This window comes from Myotis daubentonii, chromosome 2, assembly GCF_963259705.1.
Source record: "Myotis daubentonii chromosome 2, mMyoDau2.1, whole genome shotgun sequence".
In the NCBI taxonomy this organism is placed as follows: domain Eukaryota; kingdom Metazoa; phylum Chordata; class Mammalia; order Chiroptera; family Vespertilionidae; genus Myotis; species Myotis daubentonii.
The window spans coordinates 101,631,920-101,654,594 of NC_081841.1; the positions used below are offsets into that span (position 1 = coordinate 101,631,920).

General features: G+C 46.8%; 1 protein-coding gene across 1 annotated transcript; it reads right to left on the reverse strand.

Moving 5' to 3' along the window:
- Positions 1-1,021: 1,021 nt before the first annotated feature.
- Positions 1,022-6,455, reverse strand: GPR12 (G protein-coupled receptor 12). Its single transcript, XM_059684040.1, has one exon. The coding sequence runs from the start codon at positions 5,347-5,349 to the stop codon at positions 4,342-4,344; it is 1,008 nt and encodes a 335-aa protein (XP_059540023.1). The 5' UTR covers positions 5,350-6,455; the 3' UTR covers positions 1,022-4,341.
- Between the last annotated feature and the right edge of the window lie 16,220 nt (positions 6,456-22,675).

Sequence of the window (22,675 nt, forward strand, 5' to 3'; positions counted from 1 at the left end):
AAGTATATAGACTACTCTTGATTCTAAAAGTTCTAACCAGATTTGAAGTTTCCAATTAGATATCAAAACCACCCAATATTCATTAAAAAATTTAAAGGGGACAAGAAGGCATTCTGTTTCTTTATTACACTAGGCATATAAGCAAAGTGAGAACATAAGCATTGCTTAAAATAGCACCGTTTATTTAATATGTAATTTAAATTTGATATGGCATTTATTTAATGTCTTTTAAATTTGAAATGGAAAGTTATCTTAATTTTATATGATATATATTACCATGAAATAAGTCAATCATCATTTTAATAATGGATGAACATTCCTTTAAGAAAAGACAGTTTAAGAAGGCTCCAAACATTTTATTGGCACTAAACATCTTTAGTTCTTATCTCATTTGAACCTGTTTAATCCTGCTTTAAATTCCAGGGACTCTGAGACCATTCATGCTCCCCACATCAATCGAGGAATTCTCCCTCCTGAACTGCTCTCCGCTTTGGGCTTCTGGGAAGGAGGCACTCTGCCTCCCCTCCGCCCTCTCTGCCTCCAGGTCCCAGGGAGACAGCTCCCTTTACCACGAAGAAACATACTTGACTGATACCAAGAAATCGACTTAAAGGGATAAAAGGAAACCAAACCGTGGACAGTCACAACCTGGATAATTAGCTTCGACTAAGGATTCAGGTATGGTAACTGAATTAGTTGTCCAAGGATAACTATTTCTACTGGAAATAACAGAAATACCTTGATAGTTAAAATGTTTAAACACATGGAGTGAAAACATACCTGCTATCTCAGGACTTCTGGACATACGACTGTTTTACATGATATATTTAGTCTTGTTGCAAAGTTAATGTTGTTGAAGCGATCCTATATAATAAAAGTGTAATATGCAAATAGACTGAACAGCTGAATTACTAGTTGGGAGGGGGGGGGAGACTGGCGGGGGGAGGGGCCTCTGAGCAGGAGGCGCCAGGCCCACCAAGGCTCGTGCCAGTGGGAAGAGGGAGGGAATGGTGATGGGGGGTGGCAGCCAGCACCGTCCCCTGATCAGCTTCCCGGTCATCTCCCACAGAGGGAGGCCAGACTGCAGCTTAGGCCTGCTCTCCATGAAAAGCAGGCCTAAGCCGTCAGTAGGACATCCCCTGAGGGCTCCCAGACAGTGAGAGGGCGCAGACCAGGCTGAGGAAGCCTTCCCCCCAGTGCATGAATTTTCGTGCACTGGGCCTCTAGTATATCTATATAGATATATACACACATATTTAAACAACTACATATATATCAATACCTGTGCACATTGAACAATTAACCCCACGGAAACTAAGAAATTTTATAGGCAACCATATAGACTTCCAAAAGTTCACAATTCAATGTAAACAGTAAAAACATGTTATAGTTGAATTGAAAAATCTTTGCTGAAATAAGATGTTTTAAAAACAGAGGTTCTATGGCCAGGTAGCTCAGTTGGTTAGAGCATCGTCCTGTACACCGAAAAGGTTTTGGGTTTGATTCCCTGGGGGGAGCATACGGGAGGCAGTCAATTGGTGTTCTCACATCAATGTTTCTCTCTCTCCCTCCTCCTCTCTCTTTTCCTCTCTAAAAAAAAGCAATAAAAACATATCCCCTGTAAGGATTTAAAAAAATAAGGGTAAAAAGCAACCACGTAACTAGTGTGTATCCACCCATTACATACTGATGTACATGTATGATACAAACTTTACAATAATAGATGAAGGGAAAATCACTGTATAGTAAGAGTGCCTTCACCGCTTCACATAAAATATTGCCCTCTTGTCTACAGAGGGGGCAATGCTTAGAAGAGGATGCTAAGAACAGACCTATTCCAGGTAGGACCCCATCACACGTAATTTTAAACAAGAAGCTTTATGTGTTAATTGTAGAACTAAAAGGTAGCAACAGTAACATGTTATAAATCATTTCCCTCTGCCCTCACAGTGAGGGAGCCAGGCAGCAGTGCACAAAAGGAAGCAGGTATAGGTGCTGGAAAACCTGCATCACATCCTGGCTCTACCCTGGCAGCTGGGGCCTCAGGCACATTTCTTAGCCTCGCTGAGCCTCAGTGGTCCTGCCTCTAATAGTGTGTTTTTGCGAATACAGTAACAGCAGGTAAATCACCCAGCATGGGGACTGACACAAAATGTGGTAAAACAAAGCACATGTTATTATCATGAAAATTCTAACTATGAGAAACCCACCTTTAAGAAAAATGATTTTAGAGATAGAAAGGGGGGGGAGAGAGAGAGAGAGAGAGAGAGAGAGAAGTGCAACATAGATTTGTTGTTCCACTTATTTATGTATTCATTGATTACTGATTCTTGTATGTGCCCTGACCAGAGATCGAACCCGCAACCTTAGGTATCAGGAAAATGCTCTGAACAACTGAGCTAACCAGCCAAGGCGAGAGAGACCCGCCATTACTACAAAAATATCACTTATTGCTTTCAACCCTCCTTCTGGATATTTCCCAGCCTATGGCCAAACCAACTTACCTTAATTATTTCTGGCATGGAGATGCTACTGACTCGAAGTGATTAAAAACAGACTCATCATGTTCAATCTACCAACTCAATCACATATTGAAGAAAAAATTTTAAAGGCATCAGCTTGATTAGATTGTAAGGTAATATGCATTGAAAAATCCTTCTCCATTTCTGAAATATTTCAACCTTCCTCCTGCTTCCACAAGTAGCCTAAGGGAGGAGACACAGGTCTGAGTAGAGGATTTATTCCTATTTGTGCTACATGAGAAGGGGCTCTGGAGAGATGGCATCAGTTAGCCAGAGGGTCCTGAGACCATGGGCAGAACATGGGGACAAACCAATGAGGCTAATGATTCACCAGGGGCTCTTACACTGGTCTTATCGCCATCTGGCTGTGTAGACACAGCTGTAAGTCCACTGCCCGTGGAAGGAAGGTGTCCCAAAACATCTGTCTGTGCTAACAGAAATGATGCTCAGACACAATGATTTTATAATATGTTTAAAATCAGTTCTTCTGTGTAATTTCCTTGTGAAATCCTTGCTCTCTGAAAACAGGCAATACAGTTTTTATTGCATTTAAGTTGGTTTTTTGGTGAAAAGAAGAAAAAGAAGTTGAAACTTAACTTTTATGAACAGCCACTGGTGAACTTATATGATATGTCACCATCAGATATGGGTGCTATGCACACACAAACAAAATAATAATTAAAAAAGGAGATCACCTGTTTCAAATGCATTTTACACCATTGATAATATAAACCAGAAATATGTGGTCTACAATATTTAATTCTATTTGTCTCAATCAAGAATAACTATTAATTCATTCTTAGATGAAGATAGGAAAAAGTGATGTTTTTCATATTATGTGATAGCTTTACATTGATTTATATTTCAGAATATACTGAAATATATTTAATCTACTTTCAAGAGATGTTATTAATTTTTTCTTTTTGTTTCCTAAAAACAATGAGACTGTAGCTTGAGAAACTACAAGGGTGAATCCAACTTCCTATGTAAATAAAAACAAATTTTATAATTCACTTTTAAAGGACATATTAAAAACCTATGTTGAAAAATGATGCATTTGATTCTGGATTTACATTACAACATTTGAAACTAGTGGTCTAACTAATACAGGCAACCATGCAGAAAGAGTTACAACATTCATAGAAATACCAGAGTAATTCTTGTCAACAGTAACTGCTGAAAGTAAAGAAAGGATGAATAAGAATGGGTTCACAGTTTCAGTGTTGGTAACTTATTATTGAGTTCATGTTTACAAAATCAGGTTTCTCCCAAGCAAAAGCATGTAAAACATTTTCACTGGCATGAAAGAGACTGTATTCTGTTAGATACATGTAGTATTGAAAATCTACCTTGACATATAAAAAAAAAAAAGTCTGGAAAGGGTAACTTGATTTTCCTCAATAACTCCATTTTATTTTAAAGTCCAGGTAAAAATTCTGGGACCAGTTTACTTTCGAGAACATCATGGCCTTGTCAAATCCCTTCCTTTTTGACCCACCATCAACCTTCCAAACAAAATATAAAGCAAAAGCCCTGCCTCCAGATAAAATATAAAACAAACCCCCCACTCCTAAACAACAAAATGTTGAGCAAAGACCTCAACAATTTTTTTAAAAGTGTGAAAACACAGGTAACATTATTTTCACTCCAATCACTTAACTGATGTGAATGAAAGTTTCACGAATGCTAAGTGTTTCTGTGGCTCCAGAGAGAATCCAGCATAAAGAATCTAAGGAAAGCATCTGGCCCGTTCGCCAGGCAGTGGAAGTGCTTGGTAGATGCAGCATTGGGTGAGCAGCATCCTGTCACTGGAAGGCTGCTACACGTCGCTGGGGGACCGCGTTCTCTGGGAGAGGCTGGATGGGATGCAGCCGCAGCAGATGAGGCAGAGGGCTTTCTGGATCTCCTGGTTTCTGAACGCGTATATGACAGGGTTGATGATGGAATTGTAGGTGGCGGGCAGGAGGGTGGCGTAGGTGTAGATGGAGGGATAGGTGTAATCAGCTATCAAGGAATAGAGGGTAAAAGGCATCCAGCAAGCAGCAAAGGTCCCCAGGATGATGGCCAGGGTGGAGACCCCTTTCCGGGTGGTCACATAGTGCGAGGTGGCCAGGAAGTGGTGCTGCAGGGCTATCTGGTGGGCGTGCCTCATGACGATCTTACAGATCTGGATGTAGAGCTGAAGCATGAGCGCGAACATGAAGAGGAAGGAGATGGAGAGGATGGCCGTGTTGTTCTTGGTGAGAGGTCTGACCACACTGCAGGTGGACTCGTCCCTGAGGCAGTTCCAGCCCAGGATGGGCAGCAGTCCCAGGCAGATGGAGGTCCCCCAGAGCATGATAAGCATGACATAGGTAAACGTGACTGTCCTCTCCGAATGGTATGTCAGAGCATAATACAGGGAGAGATAGCGGTCCACGGTGATGGCCAGCAAACTGCAGACAGAGGCAGAGAACGAGGCGACAATGAGGCCAATGGTGACCAGCCTGGTGGCTTCCGACTGAAGCAGGTAGGCAAACACAAAATTGATGATGAGTCCAACGCCGGCCAGCAGGTCTGCCAGAGCCAGGCTGCCGATCAGCAGGAACATGGGCGCTCGGAGGCTGGGGTTGTGGAAGATGATAAGGACCACGATGGCATTTTCACAGGAGATGAGAGTTCCTGAGGTACACAAGACAATGTCCCAGGGGTTCACCACGAGCTCCGGCTCTGGCTCCACACCGGGAACCTGGGAGGAGACGGCGGCGGAGACGTTCTCCACAGCAGCACCCGCATCTAAGTAACCTGGGAGCAAGCCGCTGAGATTGGCCTGCGGGTCTCCGGTCATTTTAACCCCCGTCCTCTTCAACAAAAAGACAGTCTTTTAATGGGCAGGCACAGCAGGGCGACAGTCCGAGATCATGCAGAACTACACAAAAAGACAGCCAGCCCCTCTTCAAACACTGCTAGCAAATGCCACAAGCTTCGTGAATGACAAACTGTTAAAACAAAAGCCAAAGTCTCCGTGATTTAAAACTCACTATGAAAAATGCCGCGTGGCTTTGGGGAAAGCACAGGAAAGGACCTCAAAACACGGCTGCCAGTGAGGCAGGCCCCCAGGGGCGGCGCGGTCTGTGTGCTGAAGTGCGGGGCACACACTCCATCCTCTCCCGCAGCCCAGAACGCGCAGCTACTTGCCATCTGGCCGCTGGAGCACCGCACGCCGGCCACAGTCCAGAGCCTGGGTCATCCCGATGGAATATATAAATCGTCCGATTCCATGGAGCTCCCACCCTCTAAAATATATCCCCGGCGCGCGTGCACACACTCATCCACACCCCCAGCCAGAACAAAGAGGGGTCCGGGCTTCCCCCACGTGCACAAAAGGCCGGTGAGCGCACCGGAGGTGTGGAGACAGGCAGACAGACAGACAGACCGGCCGACTGATGCTCAGACTCTGCAGCCACTCCCCTAGCGGCAGGGACGGGCGGCGGACGCGACGGGGACAGAGAGGGCGCTGGGCCCGCGGCCCGCGGCGACGAGGGTCGTCTGGGGGGTCACCTTGGCGCGCGCAGGCCGAGGGGGCTCCTCCGGTGCGTCCGCGGCGCGCGGCGGATCGGGTCGCAGGTGGCCGGCGGCGGCGAGGGGCGGCGGCCGTGGGAGGGGCGGGAGGCCGGGGGCGCGCTCGGCGCCAGGTGAGCAGCGGCCGCCAGGTGAGCGGGCAGCTGGGCTCGCGCGCCCGGCCTCCCACCCATCCGCCCGCCGGGCTCAAATGCGCCCCGCACGCGCGTGCGCCCGGCCCCGCGCCCGCACTGCGCGCTCCCGCACCCTGGAGCCCGGGATGCCGGCGCGCGACCCCACGGGCAGGAGGCTCGTACCCCATGCGGTGAGAGCCCCGCACCGCCTCAGGGAGGGAGAGGAGCTGGAGGTCGAGAAAGGCACCCTCACCCTCCCCGCCCGCCGCCCGCCGCCCGCATCCCACTCCCGCTGGCGTCCCAGGCTTGCACGCACCGGGCGGGCGGGGGCGAGGGAGCGCAGCCTGGGAGCCGCGTGACCTATTTCATTCCTGAGGTCTCCCTGGAGAGTCCCAGTCTCCAGAGGCCACTTCTCCCCGCCTTTCCCTAGTCAAAAGAATTGTTTAGGGTGGTACTCAGGATTCACAGCAGCGTTTGGGGTGCCCAGGGTAGGGGGCAGAGCTTAAAGCAGCAAAATGCGCGGCCGCCTATTCTAGAATTGCCCTCGACCACACTGCAACCCCATTCCAAAGGGGTCTCCTTCCTAAGTGTGTCCTGGACCTGGTTCATTAATTACTGTTCCCCGGAACACTGGCCAAACTGGATATAGGGTGCGGCCATGGAACTCATCATTAATATCAAATTGTACTTATTAAGTGCTCCTTGAGCTGTGTTTTCGGGTGGAAATCATTTACTGCGTTCCTGCAGAAGCTTCCTGCGGATGCTGGCCCCAAACCAATTCATTTCGAGTAACAGTGTTAATTTATTTTTCCATTTTAACACATCAATAGGTTCTAAAATTAAGAACCTGATAGTGGGCTGCTCTTATGAGCCTATTTCTCCTCTGGGTACAAAAAACCAGGCACCTAATAGATCTTGAATTTAAAGACGAGTTCCCAGTTTAAAGATGGGAGAAGTAAAAGGCATGATATTCTGGTCTTCCTCTGTCAGCAGCGAAGGTTTTTCCAACCTCCTTTCTTCGCACTCACTGAGGGCTCCTGTACAGTGGAGATGGTCTGCAGGACACAGGACCCCAGAACTCCTCCTGTTTTCCTCTGGCTGCCCTGCCTCCCCCTGGTGCTCACTGTCATTTCTTACCCCAGCCTTGCAGGCTCACCCGCCTTAACATCCCCTTCTCCCTTCTCCTCACCCATCAATCAACTCTAGCCTCTGCAAGATCTCTTCAGGTCTACTCTCCCTGCATGCAGTTCTCAACTACAAATCAGTAGTTTGGGGGTAGGGCCCAGATTCTGTGTTTGCAACCCTCTCTCCCAGTGACCATAATGATGCTGGTGCATGGACCACACTTGGAGAGCAAGGCTCTATGGAGTTTTAAGAATCGCTTGTACCTATGGGGCGTCATCAGACACCTGTATGTGTGGGGAACCATGCTAATGCTGAGCGTGCCAATTCAGTAAGACGGGGTCTGTCTACTCACAGACATATGTATGGTCTGGTGGTGACAGACACATAAAACCACAATGGCACCCGGCAGCAAATGCTGTGATAAAGGGATGTGCATCTTCCTCGCCAGGGCTATGTGATGAATCAAAGCACTTGCAGGAAATAGTGATGAACAATAGTTGTTTACACCCGGCAGTCGCAGCCTGCTGCAGTCCAGACTACCGGCCAACACTTTAGGAGCCTCGCATCGGCAGGCAGTTTGGGGAAAGCACCAGCCAGACACTCTTCTAGTTGATAACACTGACACAGGCCCGGACCTACAGAGCTTCCGGTAGTGAAATTTATTCCCTGTTTAATGTCTTTGGAAATAAGAAAGGAACAAAGAACTGAGGGTTGGGGAAGTGGAAGGGTAATGAGGTGGGTGGCAGCGGTATGTGTGTTTCTGCAGTGAAACCTGGAAAGAGTTTAAGGAAGAAACAGGGCAGTTACTAGTAGCTGTGCATTCACAGTCCTGCTGTTCCCCTTCCCCTTGAATGATTACTTGTAACTAACAGAGTGCCAACTTTACTGTACTCCTATGTCTATGTTCATTGTGTATTTGTTCGGACTTTGGTTGCCAAGGGGCAGAAATCCCATTCAAACTAGCTTAAGAAAACATGGGTGTTGTCTGGCATGGCTGGGAAGGACCCATACAGTGATTCAAAGAGAAGGAGAAGCTGTGGACTGTGTGCTGAGACTCCCTGTCCCTGACTTATTTCTTGTCCTTGCCAGCCTCCAACTGTCTTCTCCCAGACAAGCATCTCCCATGCAGCCGTCAGGTCGGCCCAGGCAGCCCCTGGCTTGCATGTTGAGACATCTCCCTAGCTGGTGAGAGGAATTCCCAAAGAACCAGCCAGCCTGTGGTGGCCCAGCCCTGAACCAGCCATGTGGCTAATGGGATGGGACGAGTCGGTGGCCTGGCCCGGATTGTGCATAGAGTCCCGCAATGCGTTTCCATCTGAACGTCACCAAACGGGCATTTCCCTAGAGGGAAAGGTGAGGTGGGACACGGGGTGGAGAGAGACTGGGTGTCCTCTACAGCTTCGAATGTGGTGGGAAGACAGGTTTTCACGGCCTTCTGCAATGCAGTCAAGAAGTAGCTGTCTGCAAAGCTGCTTCTCAGTTTATTTACCACCATTGCAGGACACTGTAGCAGATGCCCTCAGTATGTGACATTTACTGTCTTTTCATCACTTATCTTTTCTGTCACTTTTTTTTTTATAACTTTGGCAAGAAATTGTAAACCTAAACCAGTGATGGCGAACCTATGACACACGTGTCAGAGGTGACACGCGAACTCATTTTTTTTGGTTGATTTTTCTTTGTTAAATGGCATTTAAATATATAAAATAAATATAAAAAATATGTCTTTGTTTTACTATGGTTGCAAATATCAAAAAATTTCTATATGTGACACGGCACCAGAGTTAAGTTAGGGTTTTTCAAAATGCTGACACGCCGAGTTCAAAATGTTCGCCATCACTGACCTAAACCATTCGAGCATGATCTGGCATTTTCACAGCCTATGCTAACAGTTACTGTTTGTGAGAATAAAAGCTCTTGCCCACCTTAATCTACACAGTGTCTTCGCCAACTTCACCCTGTACCTGCATCTCCTAACCCTTCTTAGTAATTGAATGTGTACGTCATGGGGTCCCAGGTTACTGGCTGGAGCAAGTCCGAACCCGAGCCAGTACTGCTTGGTGTCCATGGTGTCGAAATGCTACTCGCCTGCTTCTTTCCTGCTTGTGGTGATGATTACTAGTCAGTTTTGCTCTATGTTTTGCTCGGTGTTCTGACCTGGATCAGATTGACCACACATTCTTCTGCCCAGCCAAGGGTCAGTGTCATTCCTGAGAATAAATCATGGCTCTAAGTTTAAAATTTTAATAATTCTTTATCTTACAGTAAATTTTATTGCAGAAGGTGCCTATTTCAGTATGGTATGATGAAGTGTACAGTATGATGAAGCGATACCAGATAAATCTAACCACTGAGAGAAATAGACCCTTACTGGCCTTTTTCTTGCCGCTCCTCGTTATTATCCACGTGGGGAGAAGGGAACCACTATTCCACATTCGAACACCATAGATTAGGTTTTCCTGGGTTTGAACTTTACATAAATGGAATCATACACCACATATACTATTGTGCTGGCTTCTTTCACTCACCATGATTTCTGTAAGGTTTCACTTTTTTAATTGCTGTGTACTGTTCTATTGTAGAACATGCCACAGTTTTAAAATCCGTCCTCTATTCATCGCCCTGGGGTTGTTCTCTGGTTTTGACTATTAGGAATAAAATCATAAACATCCTTGTACATGTCATGTGATGTTCATATGTGTATATTCCAATTGGGCATGTCCCGTAGGATGAAGAATTTCTCCATCAAAGTATATTTTCATGTTTAACCCTCTATTAAAACAAACCTGGCTGCTATTTAAGGACATTGAGGTGCCTACAAAAAAAATCACAACACATACGACCTTTCCCCCTTTACAAGTCCCTCTAAGCTTTGAATAGAGGAGGAAGATATTTCATGAGAAAATCAAAGACATACAGAAAGGAAACATCACTGAAAATGCTTAATTTGAGAGTCTGTGAGAAAGGAGAGCTCCTTTGTCAGTGCCAACACTGCCTCATTTCTAACATGCTTTTGAGTTTTTAAAATTGTATTAAATTTTAAATATCTTTTTCTGACTATGAAGTAATACATATTCATGACAGAAATCCTGGAGCCTGCAACTAAAATTAAAAAGTAAAGCTACCTGTATTCTCACTCCCAGAGATAGCCACTGGGAACTTCTGTTAATATACACTTTTAATGCATTTGTTTGGGATTTTTTTCTTTTGGCAGACTAAGTTGACAAATTATTTCCAGAAATATTTTATTCTCATTGTTGCACAGAGCTACAGTTTTTCTTTTTCTTTGGATCTGAGCTGCTGGCTAGTCTTGCCTCTGTGCCCTATGATGGTCCCAGGGATAGTCCCAGTCACCTTGATGGTCCCAGCCTCTTCTTCCTCTCCCTCAAACCCCTGCACTGGCCTTTCCTCCATCTCTTCCCACTGCCTCTCAGTCCTTGAGGTTGGCTAAATAATGGCCCCAAAGATGTCCGTGTCCTAATCTCTGGAATTTGTGACTGTTCCTTACATGACAAAAGGAACTTTGCAGAAGTGTTTACGCTAAGAATTTCCAGATGGGGAGGTTATTCTAGATTATCCAGGTCAGCCCTAAATACTAGTATAGGGCTACAGAGGTCCTTCTAGGGGGGAGGCAAAGTAATTCAAGTCAATAGGAGATGTGAGGACAGAAGCAGAGGGAGAAAGAAAAGGAGATTTGAAGATGCTGCTCTGCTGGCTTTGCAGACAGGAAGGGGACTGGGAACCAAAGGACGCAGGTGCCTCCGGATGTTGGAAAGGGCAAGGAAACGGATTCTCTCTGGAGCCTCTAGGAAGAACATAGCTCACTTTTGACTTTTTCCAGAATAAATTTGTGGATTTAAAAAAATTGATGCACTATTATTAATTAAAATTCATAGTTACCAACTCAATATTACACATGCTATGGGTTTTGGCAGATTTATAACGTCATGTCTCCACCATTACAGTATCATACAGAGTATTTTCACTGCCTAAAAATGCCCTGCACCCCACCTGGCCCTCCCTCCCTCCACACTAAACTCTGTCAACCACTGATCTTTTTTATGGTCCCTATAGTTTGCCTTTTCCAGAATGTCGTGTAGTTGGAATCCTATGGTATGGAGTCTTTTCAGACTGGCTTCTTTCACTTAGTAACACGGGCACAGCCACTTGCTGCAGGGTGTGGAGAAACCTCTTGGTGGGATCCAGAGATCGTCTCGCACCTGAACATGGAGCATCAGAGGCCTGGGAGCAGCAGGAGATGGGGCCTATGTCCCTGTCAGGGCCCCACCTGCCAGGCCAGGATTTCCACCTGGGCTCGCTGGGAGCAGGGGAGGAAGAAATGGACATGTGATAATGGTGGAGGCTGAGCTTGAGACACCTCTTGGGTCTCACAAATCATTAGAAGTCTCTTTAAGGGCACCTAATTTTTAGCAGTGAAACCGGTGGAGACGTGGCCCACTACGGTTAGGGTGTAAAAAGGAAGTGTTCACCTGGAGTTCCATTGGGTGGTAAACAAGAGAGTGTATTCTTGTCCAGGCTTGGAACAAGGACTACCACCCCTAATGCGGGCGTCGTTGCTGTGAACAGTCGTGTGCTGCCAGCGCAAGGTTACCATGAGCCATTGGTCAGAAATCCTGGAAATTACCCTCTTGGGCCTTGACACTCTTGCTATGTTTGCCCAGGAGCCCAGAATAGAAGCAGAGTGGTCAGGCTTGGTGTCGATGCTGTGAATCACTAAGGAGCAAGCATTGTTCACACAACCTAAACGCTTTGCTTCGGAGATGAAGAGTTAACCGTCCTGTGGGCCAGCTTGCCAACGCCCTTCTTTCTGCAGAGCAGCATTCCCAGGGGATCTATCACCTGATGTCCCAGGAAGCGCGCGCCCACGTGTGGGTGTGTGTGTGAGAGACCCCTCTCTTTTCCTGTGACCTACATTTCATTGTATCTGGTGGACTTCCCTGTGGTTTGGAAGAAATGTGCACTGTGAGCAAAGACATGGCCTTTCCTTTGGAGGAGGTTTTAAAATTCTGGTACCCTCCCCTGGTTGAGCCCTCTTTAAAAGAGGAAGTAGAAAGATAGTCAGAGAGCGGTCAGAAATAGGAAAACTGAGAATTTTGCTCATGCACTACATTGCCAATTTTCTTGCACTATATTAGGAGGCGTAGGCAGCCCGCTGCAATCAATTCATTTGAACCAAAGCATGATTATTTGGCTTGTTCCCCACCCTTTGGCTCTTGAAATCCTGACTTGAAATACTGGTGAGTGAAATGGGAGAAGGAAGAGGAGGAAAGGAAGGAATAACCAGGTTCGGACTGCTGGCTCCACTCCCTGCCCTTGGCTGGTGCTTCCCCGCTATTCAAATCCATCAGCAGCACAAAGAGGCTGGGGATGCAGAACTTCTTCCCAGATTCCTGCAAGGTGTGTGCCCAGGGTGACGTGTGGCCAGAGGAGCTCAGGCAGTGGCCTGGTTGACAGTGGAGAATTATTAGTTCTGTACTCTGCCCACCTAGCCCAGGGTAACATGTAGGCAGGTAATTAACACGTGCTTTGCAGGGTAATAAAGTTGACCTGTCCTGACTCTTGATCATTCTTCATTTCAGGCTCACATTTCTGATTGGTTGACAGTCACTGAGTTTACATCAATTACATAAGGGACATTTGGGTTTCTTGGATTGGTAATGCTCACCACCAGCAGCAGCAATAACAGATGGGAGGCACTGACATGGGGTTTCTAAATTTTTCCTTTGCTAAGTTCTCTTAAGTAAGCAAACTTCCAATGACTTTCACTGTTACTTCATAGTAAAAGGACATTATCAGCACACACACACACACAACCACAAAGACATATCTCAAACAAAAGGAGCGCGCTCTAAATGCAATGCATCTGGATTTATGAAAACCCACTGCCCAGCTCTGGCTTTTCTGAGAACACCCACTTTCCAGATGATGAGACTGCCGCAGCCCAGCATGGCCACAGCCCAGCATGGCCACAGCTCAGCGTGGCCACAGCCCAGCGTGGCCACAGCCCAGCATAGCCACAGCCCAGCATGGCCACAGCCCAGCATGGCCACAGCTCAGCGTGGCCACAGCCCAGCGTGGCCACAGCCCAGCATGGCCACAGCCCAGCTTGGCCACAGCCCAGCGTGGCCAGGGAGGCTCTTGAGAACCATTGGTAGACGTGATGATTTTGCATCCACTTAAAGCAGTCAGAGCAGAGATTTATACTTTTTGTCAAATCAATCGGGAAAACGTGTAGGTAAAGTTTCAGACCAAGTTCAGTTCTCTCTTAGGCCGGCGGGAGCATTGCTCACCTCTCCCGTCTCATAGCTGAGTGTGTGGAGCGCCCTGGTGTGCCAGGCCCTGGGCCACAGCTCTTCACCTGGTGGGAGTTAGGAAGCGCTCCACGCCGGCAGCTTGGTGGGTGCTCTCCGTCAGGGGAAATGGCCAGCTGGCTGCCTCCCACAAAGCCTCACATTAATTTCTCTGCAAATTTACTCTGGGTTAGGGAGATTTATATTAACCAGGCTGATACATTCTTATCAAAATGCCAACTCTCATCTAAATATTTCCTGTCCGAGAGCCAGGTATGAGCAGACCTGTGTGACCGTGAGCAAGTCAACATCTCACCTGTGTCCTCTATTTGTAAAATGAGAATGTTAACAGCATCTACCTCCTAGAGCTGGTATGTGTGTGACACAGGATGAAGCACACAGCACACATATCCCAGCCTAGTGCAAAAAAAGCTAAGCGTTTGGAAATAATAGTTTCAATTATTATTAGTGTATCATCTCCCCGCCTTCCATGGGAATCCTGTTATTTCAGTTGCATTGACCAAATATCTTGGTCTCCTCACTGGAGTCACTGATCACAAAACACCCAACCTGGCAGGAAATTCTGTTTACCGTCAAAACACATCTAGAATCTCTCTAATGGCCACACCTGGGAAGCAAGCAAGATGCTCTTTGGTCGCTGAAGGGATAAACTTTGGTACATCCAGACTGTGGAATATCATTCAGCGCTAAAAAGAAATAAGCTTGCAAGTCATGCAGAGTTACAGAGGAAACATCCATGCATTTTACTAAGTAAAAGAAGCCAACATAAAAAGTCTACTTCCAACCATATGGCATCCACGGAAAGGCACAAGCTTGGAGACAATAAAAAGATCAGTGGTTGCTAGGGGTTTGGCGGTGGGAGGGATAAGGAAGCAAAGCACAGAGGATTTTTTAAGGCAATGAAACGATGTATTCTGTATGATACTGTAATGGTGGATACATGTCGTTATACATTCACCCAAACCCATAGAATGTACAACTCCAAGAGTGATCTTGGTGTAAACTATGGGCTTTGGGTAGCAATGATATGTCAGCGTAGTTTCATAGGTTGTAACAAACGTAGCACTCTGATGGGGGTGTTGATAAACGGGGCGGTCCTGCATGTGTGGGGGCAGGGAGTATGTGGGAACTCTCTGTACTTACTGCTCAGTTTGATTGTGAACCTAAAACTGCTCTAAAAAACAAAGTCTATTTTTTCAAAAATAGAGGAACATTGTAGGAGATAAATTCAAGGAATCAATTCTTAAGTAATCAAATCGTCTTAAAAAGGAAAAAGAATACTACTTCTCACCCCCTCCACTGCCACCACCTTGATCCTAATGACTGTCACCCCTCACCTGGATGATCTCAGGAGCTTCCTACATCTGCTCTCACGTCCCTTCAGCGGTTCCGATTGCACCTCAGTGAGATCTCATTCCTCCTCACCAAGCCACTGCAGCACCCAGCTCCCCCCCCGCCAGGTGCCCCCTGACTATCCCTACCTCCCTTGGGTTTTTCCTCAATTGTCACATTCTCAGTGAGGCCTCAGCCACCCTGTCTACACTGTTTGCCCAACATTCACTAGTGCTTTTCCTGCTTTAGGTCTCTCCTTAGCACTTAGCACCACTGACATGCTAGGGATTTTGTCTCCTCCCCCCAGTATTAGCTGTTTCTCCATTGCTGTACCTTCGTTGTCTGGAACACTGCCTGGTGCATAGGAGGGCCTTGTTTCGGGTGAATGGGTAATGGAATTTGGATGGGAAGTGAGGAGAATTAAGTTGCAAGGTTGGCAGCATGAGATCGCTTACAGCATGCAGGACTGGTCTTCCCAGTGAGCCTGGGATTCAGTATCTGATGCCAACAGAATCCCTGGGCAGTGTTGGGTGGGACTCAGCCAGGGTTTTCCACGCCGACTGGTGAAATCCCTTCAGAGCAACATGTTCTTTCATAGATGGGTCCAAGTTCCTCTGCCAGGAACTTGACTTCTTTGGACGCTGGGAATTGGAAAAAGGCAGGAGCGGCCGTAGGGAGATGGGTCATGCTTTATTGCAAATAAGGCAGCCAACAACCGGCTGGTCGGTGGCACCTTTTATACTCAAACAAAAGAGGCCTCGTGCCAACTAGTGACATCTGTGCTACGTTAACGTAAGTCGGTTATACAAGGGTGCGCCTGCGCAGTACGTGTAGTGACACTGCTGGGTCATTGCTCTGGCGCATGCATGTGGCAAATGAGCCTTTAATATCCAATGTACTCTGGTCAGGGCCCCCACCAATGCTAATCTATGGGGTCAGATTTGAGACAAATCCTGTTCCCTTCAGAACCCTTTTGTTCTTTTCAAGAGACTGCCTTGATGTCAGCAGAATTACAGGCGGTGTTAGCGTCTGAAACGTTTTGTCCCTCCAAAATTCACGTACTGAAGTCCTAACCCCCAGCACCTCAGATTGTGCCTGTATTTGAAGATAGGACCTTCCAGGAGGTGACTGAGTTAAAATGAAGTCTTTAGGGTGGGGTCTTAATCCCATCTGACTGCTGTCCCTATAAGAAAGGGAGTTAGGACACAGACACACCCAGGCAGGAGGACCAAATGAAGATGGGGAGAAGATGGCCACCTACCAGGCAGGAGAGAACCAGTCCTGCTGACACCTTCACCGTGGACCTCTAGCCTCCAGAACTGAGGGACCATACATTCCTGTTGTTTCAGCCACCCCGTCCGAGGTACTTTGGTATTGCAGTCCTGGCAGCATAAGCCAAGTATGAGCAGATGGACACAAGTCTCGCAAGAAATCAAGCTTTTCTGGAATTGGTCTAAAGTAGAGATTTCCAAACTGTGTTTCAAGGACATCATTATTGCACAAGATGCTAGTACATGCTTGAAAGGCGCCCTGCGTGCTGTGGATGCTTGTGACATGCCTCTGGCCTCTCAGGGCACACCGGGCAGCTTCTAAAACCCAGCGCCTGGACCTCTTGCCTGAGGACTTTCTCGAGTCTAGACTTGCTTTGCCACCTGCAGTGCTGGCTGGATGTGCCAGAAAGCCTATGCTCTTGGAGCAGCCGTCTGCGGTGACTGGTGGGAACTGGTGTATTAGTACCTCAGCTCCCTCTCTCCTCTGGGTCGCAGTTAGCGGACTAATAAGTTGGCATCATCTTTTCAGATTGAGGAAGACCCACAGCCCAGATGAAGCATGTATTGCTCTGGCTGTGCTGCCCCCCCGGGGCCAGGTTGCCAAGCGCTCCGGCACGCTAAAGCTTGCTTCATATCTAATTATTGCTTGGAGAATTCCAACTCAAGCTCTCAAGTTTGTTTCCTCATGGTTAACCAAGTCCCTGGTGTACGTGTTACTCTGACTCTTCGCAGACTCGAGCTCGTTACTCACAGTGGGGATGTACTAGTCAGCTCAGGCCTCCCTGACAAAATGCCACAGACCAGGTGGCTGAAACCATAGAGATTTATTTCCTCACAATTCTTCAAGCTCAAAATCTGAGATCACGGTTCTGGCAAAGCTCAGTTTCTGGTGAGGATTCTCCTTTTGGTTTGCACGTGGCCTCCTTCTCACTAAGTTCTCACAAGTCTCTGGTATCTCTTCTCTTAAGGACACTGATCCTATCAGACCAGGGTCCTACCCTTATGGCCTCATTTAGCCTTAAGTATTTCTGTGAAGGTGCTATCTGCAGCTACAGCCACACTGGGGTTAGTATTTCTGTGAAGGCACTATCTGCAGCTACAGCCACATTTGCTCCCAGATTTATTAAAATTTCAGTCAAAATTTCAAAGCCTGAAATCTCAAGGGATACACGCATTCAGTCCAGAACAGGAAACTTGATTTTAAAAAAATACATAGCTTGTTGCCTGCTTTCTCTTTCCTGACTCACTTCTCCACTCATACCAGTGTTTCCTGGGATCACATCCAAAATAAATTACTTATGCTACATCTTTGTCTCAGAAAATTGATACCCTTGGAGCTGCTGCCTGCCAACGACTCATGGGTGTTGGTGTATGAATGTCCAGCTCCCTGTCTCCTCTCTGGGTCACAGTTAGGTGGACTAACAAATTGGCATAATCTTTTCAGCTTGGGGAAGGCCCCACAGCCCGGATGACGTGTAGCTTGCTCTGGTTTGCTGCCCACTCGAGGTCAAAGGGTCTGGGGGAGCCCAAACCAGGACATTAGGGCTGACTGCTATAAGTCCTCTGGGAGAACTGTAGCTCTTAGCAGCGTGTTAAAGGCTCCAAGAACTCTTTCATAAAGAATCATTTCACGGAGTTTACCAGAGAGTTTCCCACAAACTTTCTTAGCCAGGGAATCCTTTCTTAGTCCCTTTGGAATGTTCTTGAGCACTTCCCAGAATTTATTTGGAAATGCTGCTGTAGGGTTGGTGAAAGTCGGAAGCACATGTGGTTGGTTTATTTTATGTGGGTGGGTGAGCAGGGTTTGGTCCCTGTGGACCTGCAGGCTGCTGAAGTCTTAGGTGGAGGGACGGATGTGAGGGCAGAGGTGGGGGTCTGTCTGATCTTGGCAATACTGGCCATCAGTATCCACCCCAGGCATTGGGCTAGAGCCCACCAATACAAGGCCCAAAAGGACATGCCTCCTGCGCTCGTGGGCTCACAGGATGGTGAGGGAGAAAGAGGAGGAAGGGGCAGCAATGGCCGTGCAGTAAGCTGTGACCGCGTCACACCTGCTCTGTGCCTGGCTCTCCGGGACATTAATGAGAGAAAAGAGGAGGGGGCACCTACCTGCCTTGGGCTAAGTCCCCAGATGCTTCAGAAATGCTTAAGCGCTGGTCATCGGTTGTGACAATGCTTCAATCATTTGCTCCCAGATTTATTAAAATTTCAGTCAACTGTTCTTATGGTCCCTAAAATGCCTCCTTCATTTCTCCTGAGACGAGTCAGATTAAATGATGTTGAAATAATATCTTCAGCTGAACATCGAATTGCACATACTCATATCCAACTATTTAAAAGTGTTATTTATGGGCTAATATTTTTCCTATTAAAATTAAGTGGCATGAAATTTGAATTAGCTCAATTGAATTCATTTCCTTCTCTAATGTATTTATCCACGACTCAGAGGAGTCTGGGCAAAGGCTATCTTGGCTTTGTTCAATAAGACACATTCAGCTCCACTCTCCCTAATCTGGACTTTGAAAGTGCCCCTGGACGTGGAAGAAGTGAAAACACCCTATTTGCCACCCTTAGTTTACTTAGTTGGGAAACAGGGATTAAAATAATACCAGTTTCATAGGGTTTGTGTTTTGAGATTAAATTAATGTTGCATGTGAAGCACTGGAGCGGGGTATGACACACAGTAGGCGCTCATGAAGTGCTTAGCAGTGAGATGCTGTTATCGGTGCTGAGAGTCTCCTTCCATTCCGGCGCAAGTGATAAGCACTAGAAGATTCAACTGGGAACCCAGAGACCTGAATTCAGGTCCAAGCTTTGTCCCTAACTTGAGGGTAAGCTAGGTCTCCTCTTTTTCTTTGAATCTAAAGGCAGCCACACCTTTCCAGGTTGGAAGAGCAGTGTGTGGCTGACAGGTGAATCACCGTGGTTGTGGGGCCTCCTGTGGTGTGAACGGGCTGTGGGTTTTCCAATCCCAGCACACTGAAGCTCTTTTAGGATACAAGGAAAACAAGGCAGCAGGTTGTTATATCAAGCACTTGCTTCAAGGGTTCAAAGCCAAGGTCCATGCTGCCTCCCTGTGGTTCAGCCCAGTGCCTGAGCCTCCACCCCATGCTGAAAGGAGTGCTCGCTGACCGGGGTGGGATTAAAGGGGTCCAGTGTCCCACTGGATGAGCAGTATATCCTCATCTGCCTCTGTCGATGCCCACGAGGTTCCAGACTCTTTAGCACCAGTTTCAGGGTCTGCAAACCGCTGGGTCATAGACATAGACATTACAATGGGAAGGAACCAATGAGACCACCACTTCCACCCCTTTAAGCCACAGAAGAGGTGACAAGGCCAGGAAAGGACTCAGATCTTCACTCCTCTCTGTGCTCCCTTCTGCCCAGGTCTTGGGCCCAGATCATGTATCACTGAGGACCGAGTTCCCGTTCCCCTTGAGGTGAATCCTGTGAGACCTCAGGGGGAGGAGGAGTTTTAAATGAACCTCAATCAACCAGATTTACCATCATTCCAGAATGTGGTGGGTTTTTTCCCCACTGAGTTTTTATGAAAATGATACCAATGACAAAGATAATAAGACAGTGAATTTTCAAAACAACTAATAAATCCCAGTTCATCTTGAAGGTTTATCATTAGTCAGTTCTTTGTTGAGAATCACAACCCTGGGGTGGGCGTGCTGATTCTCAAACTGCCCTTGTAATCATTAGCAGATCATGAAATCAGTGAGCAACATTTCTTAGAAAATAAAATAAATAATCAAAGAATGCATCCCAAGAGTATTTTTCATAAATCTTTTTTTCAATTCTATATAAATGTACATAAATGTATAAACTCTCCGAGTAGCAACCAGCTTAGCTGTGGGGTGTGGTCAGAATCAACAAACACTGCCGTGGTCCGTCCATTCTTTTCAGATGTAGCACATCTGAAAAGACACATAGCCCTATGGATTAATCGCTCTGCTCCCGTTCACCAGCTGAGTGTTAGAAAGAGGCAGCATGTGTCTTAAGCTCACTGACCCAAAGTGTGCTCTGCAGGCCTGGCTGTCTCCATCTCCATTACAGCGCTGTACTGCCACTTCCGGTCAAAAATTACTTTCGTTTAGCAAACAGTATGTATCATTGCAAGGAAATGAACGAACCCATTTTAGAAAGATTTACTGTGAGGGTTAAAATATAAGGGGTTTTCTAATGGATACGTCATCATTTAGAAAAGACACCATCAATTAGAATAAACCCATCTCAGTCTCTGAGGATACTAGTTGATTAACATTTTCATAGCTGAATGTCCCTCCCTCCTGACTCCCACCCTGCTTTTTAGCATCATGTTGAGCACACATGTCACTTGAATCTGGCTTAGAACTGCCTGTGTGGAGGGAAAATTACTATTTCCCTGCTGTGCTGGGAGGAGTCCCAGTGAGGAGCTGAGTATTACAGGAGCTGCATTTTGATCCAGTTTGGGGAAGCGTTCTTGACCTCTGGTGCACATTGGCTTAGTCCGGACATGACCAGTCAGATGGAGCAGCCCACCCAACTTGGGCCAGCAAACTCTGATATGTTTTGACCTTTGGAATTCACATCTAGCTCTGCAGCAAACTAACTGATGAGTTCTGTAATCTCATTAAGCCTCAGTGTTTCCATCACCCATTTGACAAATATTTCTTGAGAGCCTACGATGTGCCAGGCACTGTGCGAGGAGCAGGAGCTGAGCAAGGCAGTGCCTGCTCTCATGGAGCTTAAACTCTACCAGGGAAGAGTTTGACTACTCTAGTGACCTCATATAAATGACCTCACACACACAAATGGCCATTTAGTTATAAGTGTAGTGAGTCATTAAAGAAGTATTATAAGGTTAATCAGAAAAGAAGTATTAAGTAACATTCGGTTACTCAATAAAAGTACTACAGAGTTAGTCAATAAAGGAATACTTTAGGGTGCTGTCATCACTGGGAGAACAACAGAAACCACTTTGAGGAGGTGACTTTCGAGGTGATATCTGAAGAAGGGTCAGCCAGAAGAGTGGAGGGGGTGGTGGGGGGAGGGGAGAGCATTCCAGGCTGAGGACAGCATGTACAAAGGGCCTGAGGTCACAGGGTGTTGTGCATGCAAAGAAGGGAGAGGGCAGTGTAGTTGGAGGAAAAGAATGGGGCAACATTCTAAGTCTAAGGAATTTCAGTAACAGGAAAATAATACCTTCCCTGCAGAGCTGCTGTGAAAATTAAAGAAATTAAGGTATCTAATGTAGATGAACTACTTAGAGTGCATACACACACACACACATACACACACACACACACACACAAATAGCTATTATTAGGAGATACTTGATAATTTACCAACTATAGTTGGAAACCCTTATTTTTGGACCACACTAAGATTTCTGGGGCCAGTGTTTCTCCCCACAGAATCTCAGATGATAGCATCAGTATCACGCACCAAGTTTCCCAGGCCCTAACCCTGGGAGACATCCCCGATTCCTTGCTTTGCCTCGCATCTCACATTTAATCCATCAGCAACTCTATTTCCAACATACAACTTCCACCTCTCCACCTCGCTATATCCAGATCACTGCACCCTCGTATCAAGCTCAGACTTGGGGCAAGTTCCCTGGGAAACTAAATTGGGGGTTGTGTGCAGGAAGTTCATTAGGATTCACACTTTCTCAGGTGGCCACAAGGAAAGTAGGGCTGGGCAAAGGCAGAAGAACGAAGGTTTTGCAATAACAGAGGCCTTTGCCAATCCCCTGGGGTGCTCTGGATGGCTTTGGGTCACCCCAAATCAAGGCAAGAAGTCCAGGCCTTTGCTCTACACTCCTCCTGGACCAGTCACTGGCTGTGGCTGCCCCTGGGCAAGGCAGCTCTCCCAGAGGCAGCTCAGCTGTGTGTCCTGGGTCAGGCCCTCCAGCTGGAAGGATGAGTGTTTGGTGCCAAAGGGGATCTGTCTGCCTCCCCTAGAAGGTGAGCCCCCAGAAGGGCTGGCAAGTCGTCTTGTTCAACACTCATCCCCAGTGTCTATAACAGCAGGTGCTTAATAAGTACTTGTTCACCAGAAGCCAATTACCAAGTTATAATCCAACCACTTACTTTGGGAAGTGAGGGAGGATGAGAGTGAGGACATGAAATTCCCACAAGATTGGTGGCAGTTTTTCTAAGGGAAGAAGCACAAGAGAGGACAGAAAATAGAGGATCTATTTTTAAGGAGAAAACGTATGTAGTTTTGATTACTCTCGCAAACATCATATAAAGAATTACAGAGTTACTTTAAAACAGGGGTTGCCACTGTGGCTCCCAGCCCACAGATTCTGATTTTGTTGGACTGGCTGTATGGGCTGGGCACTGGGATTTAAAAAATCCCCCAGGTGATTCTATGCGTAGCCAAGGTTGAGAGCCAGCGCTGTGAGAGGTTCAGTGGCGAGCCATCTG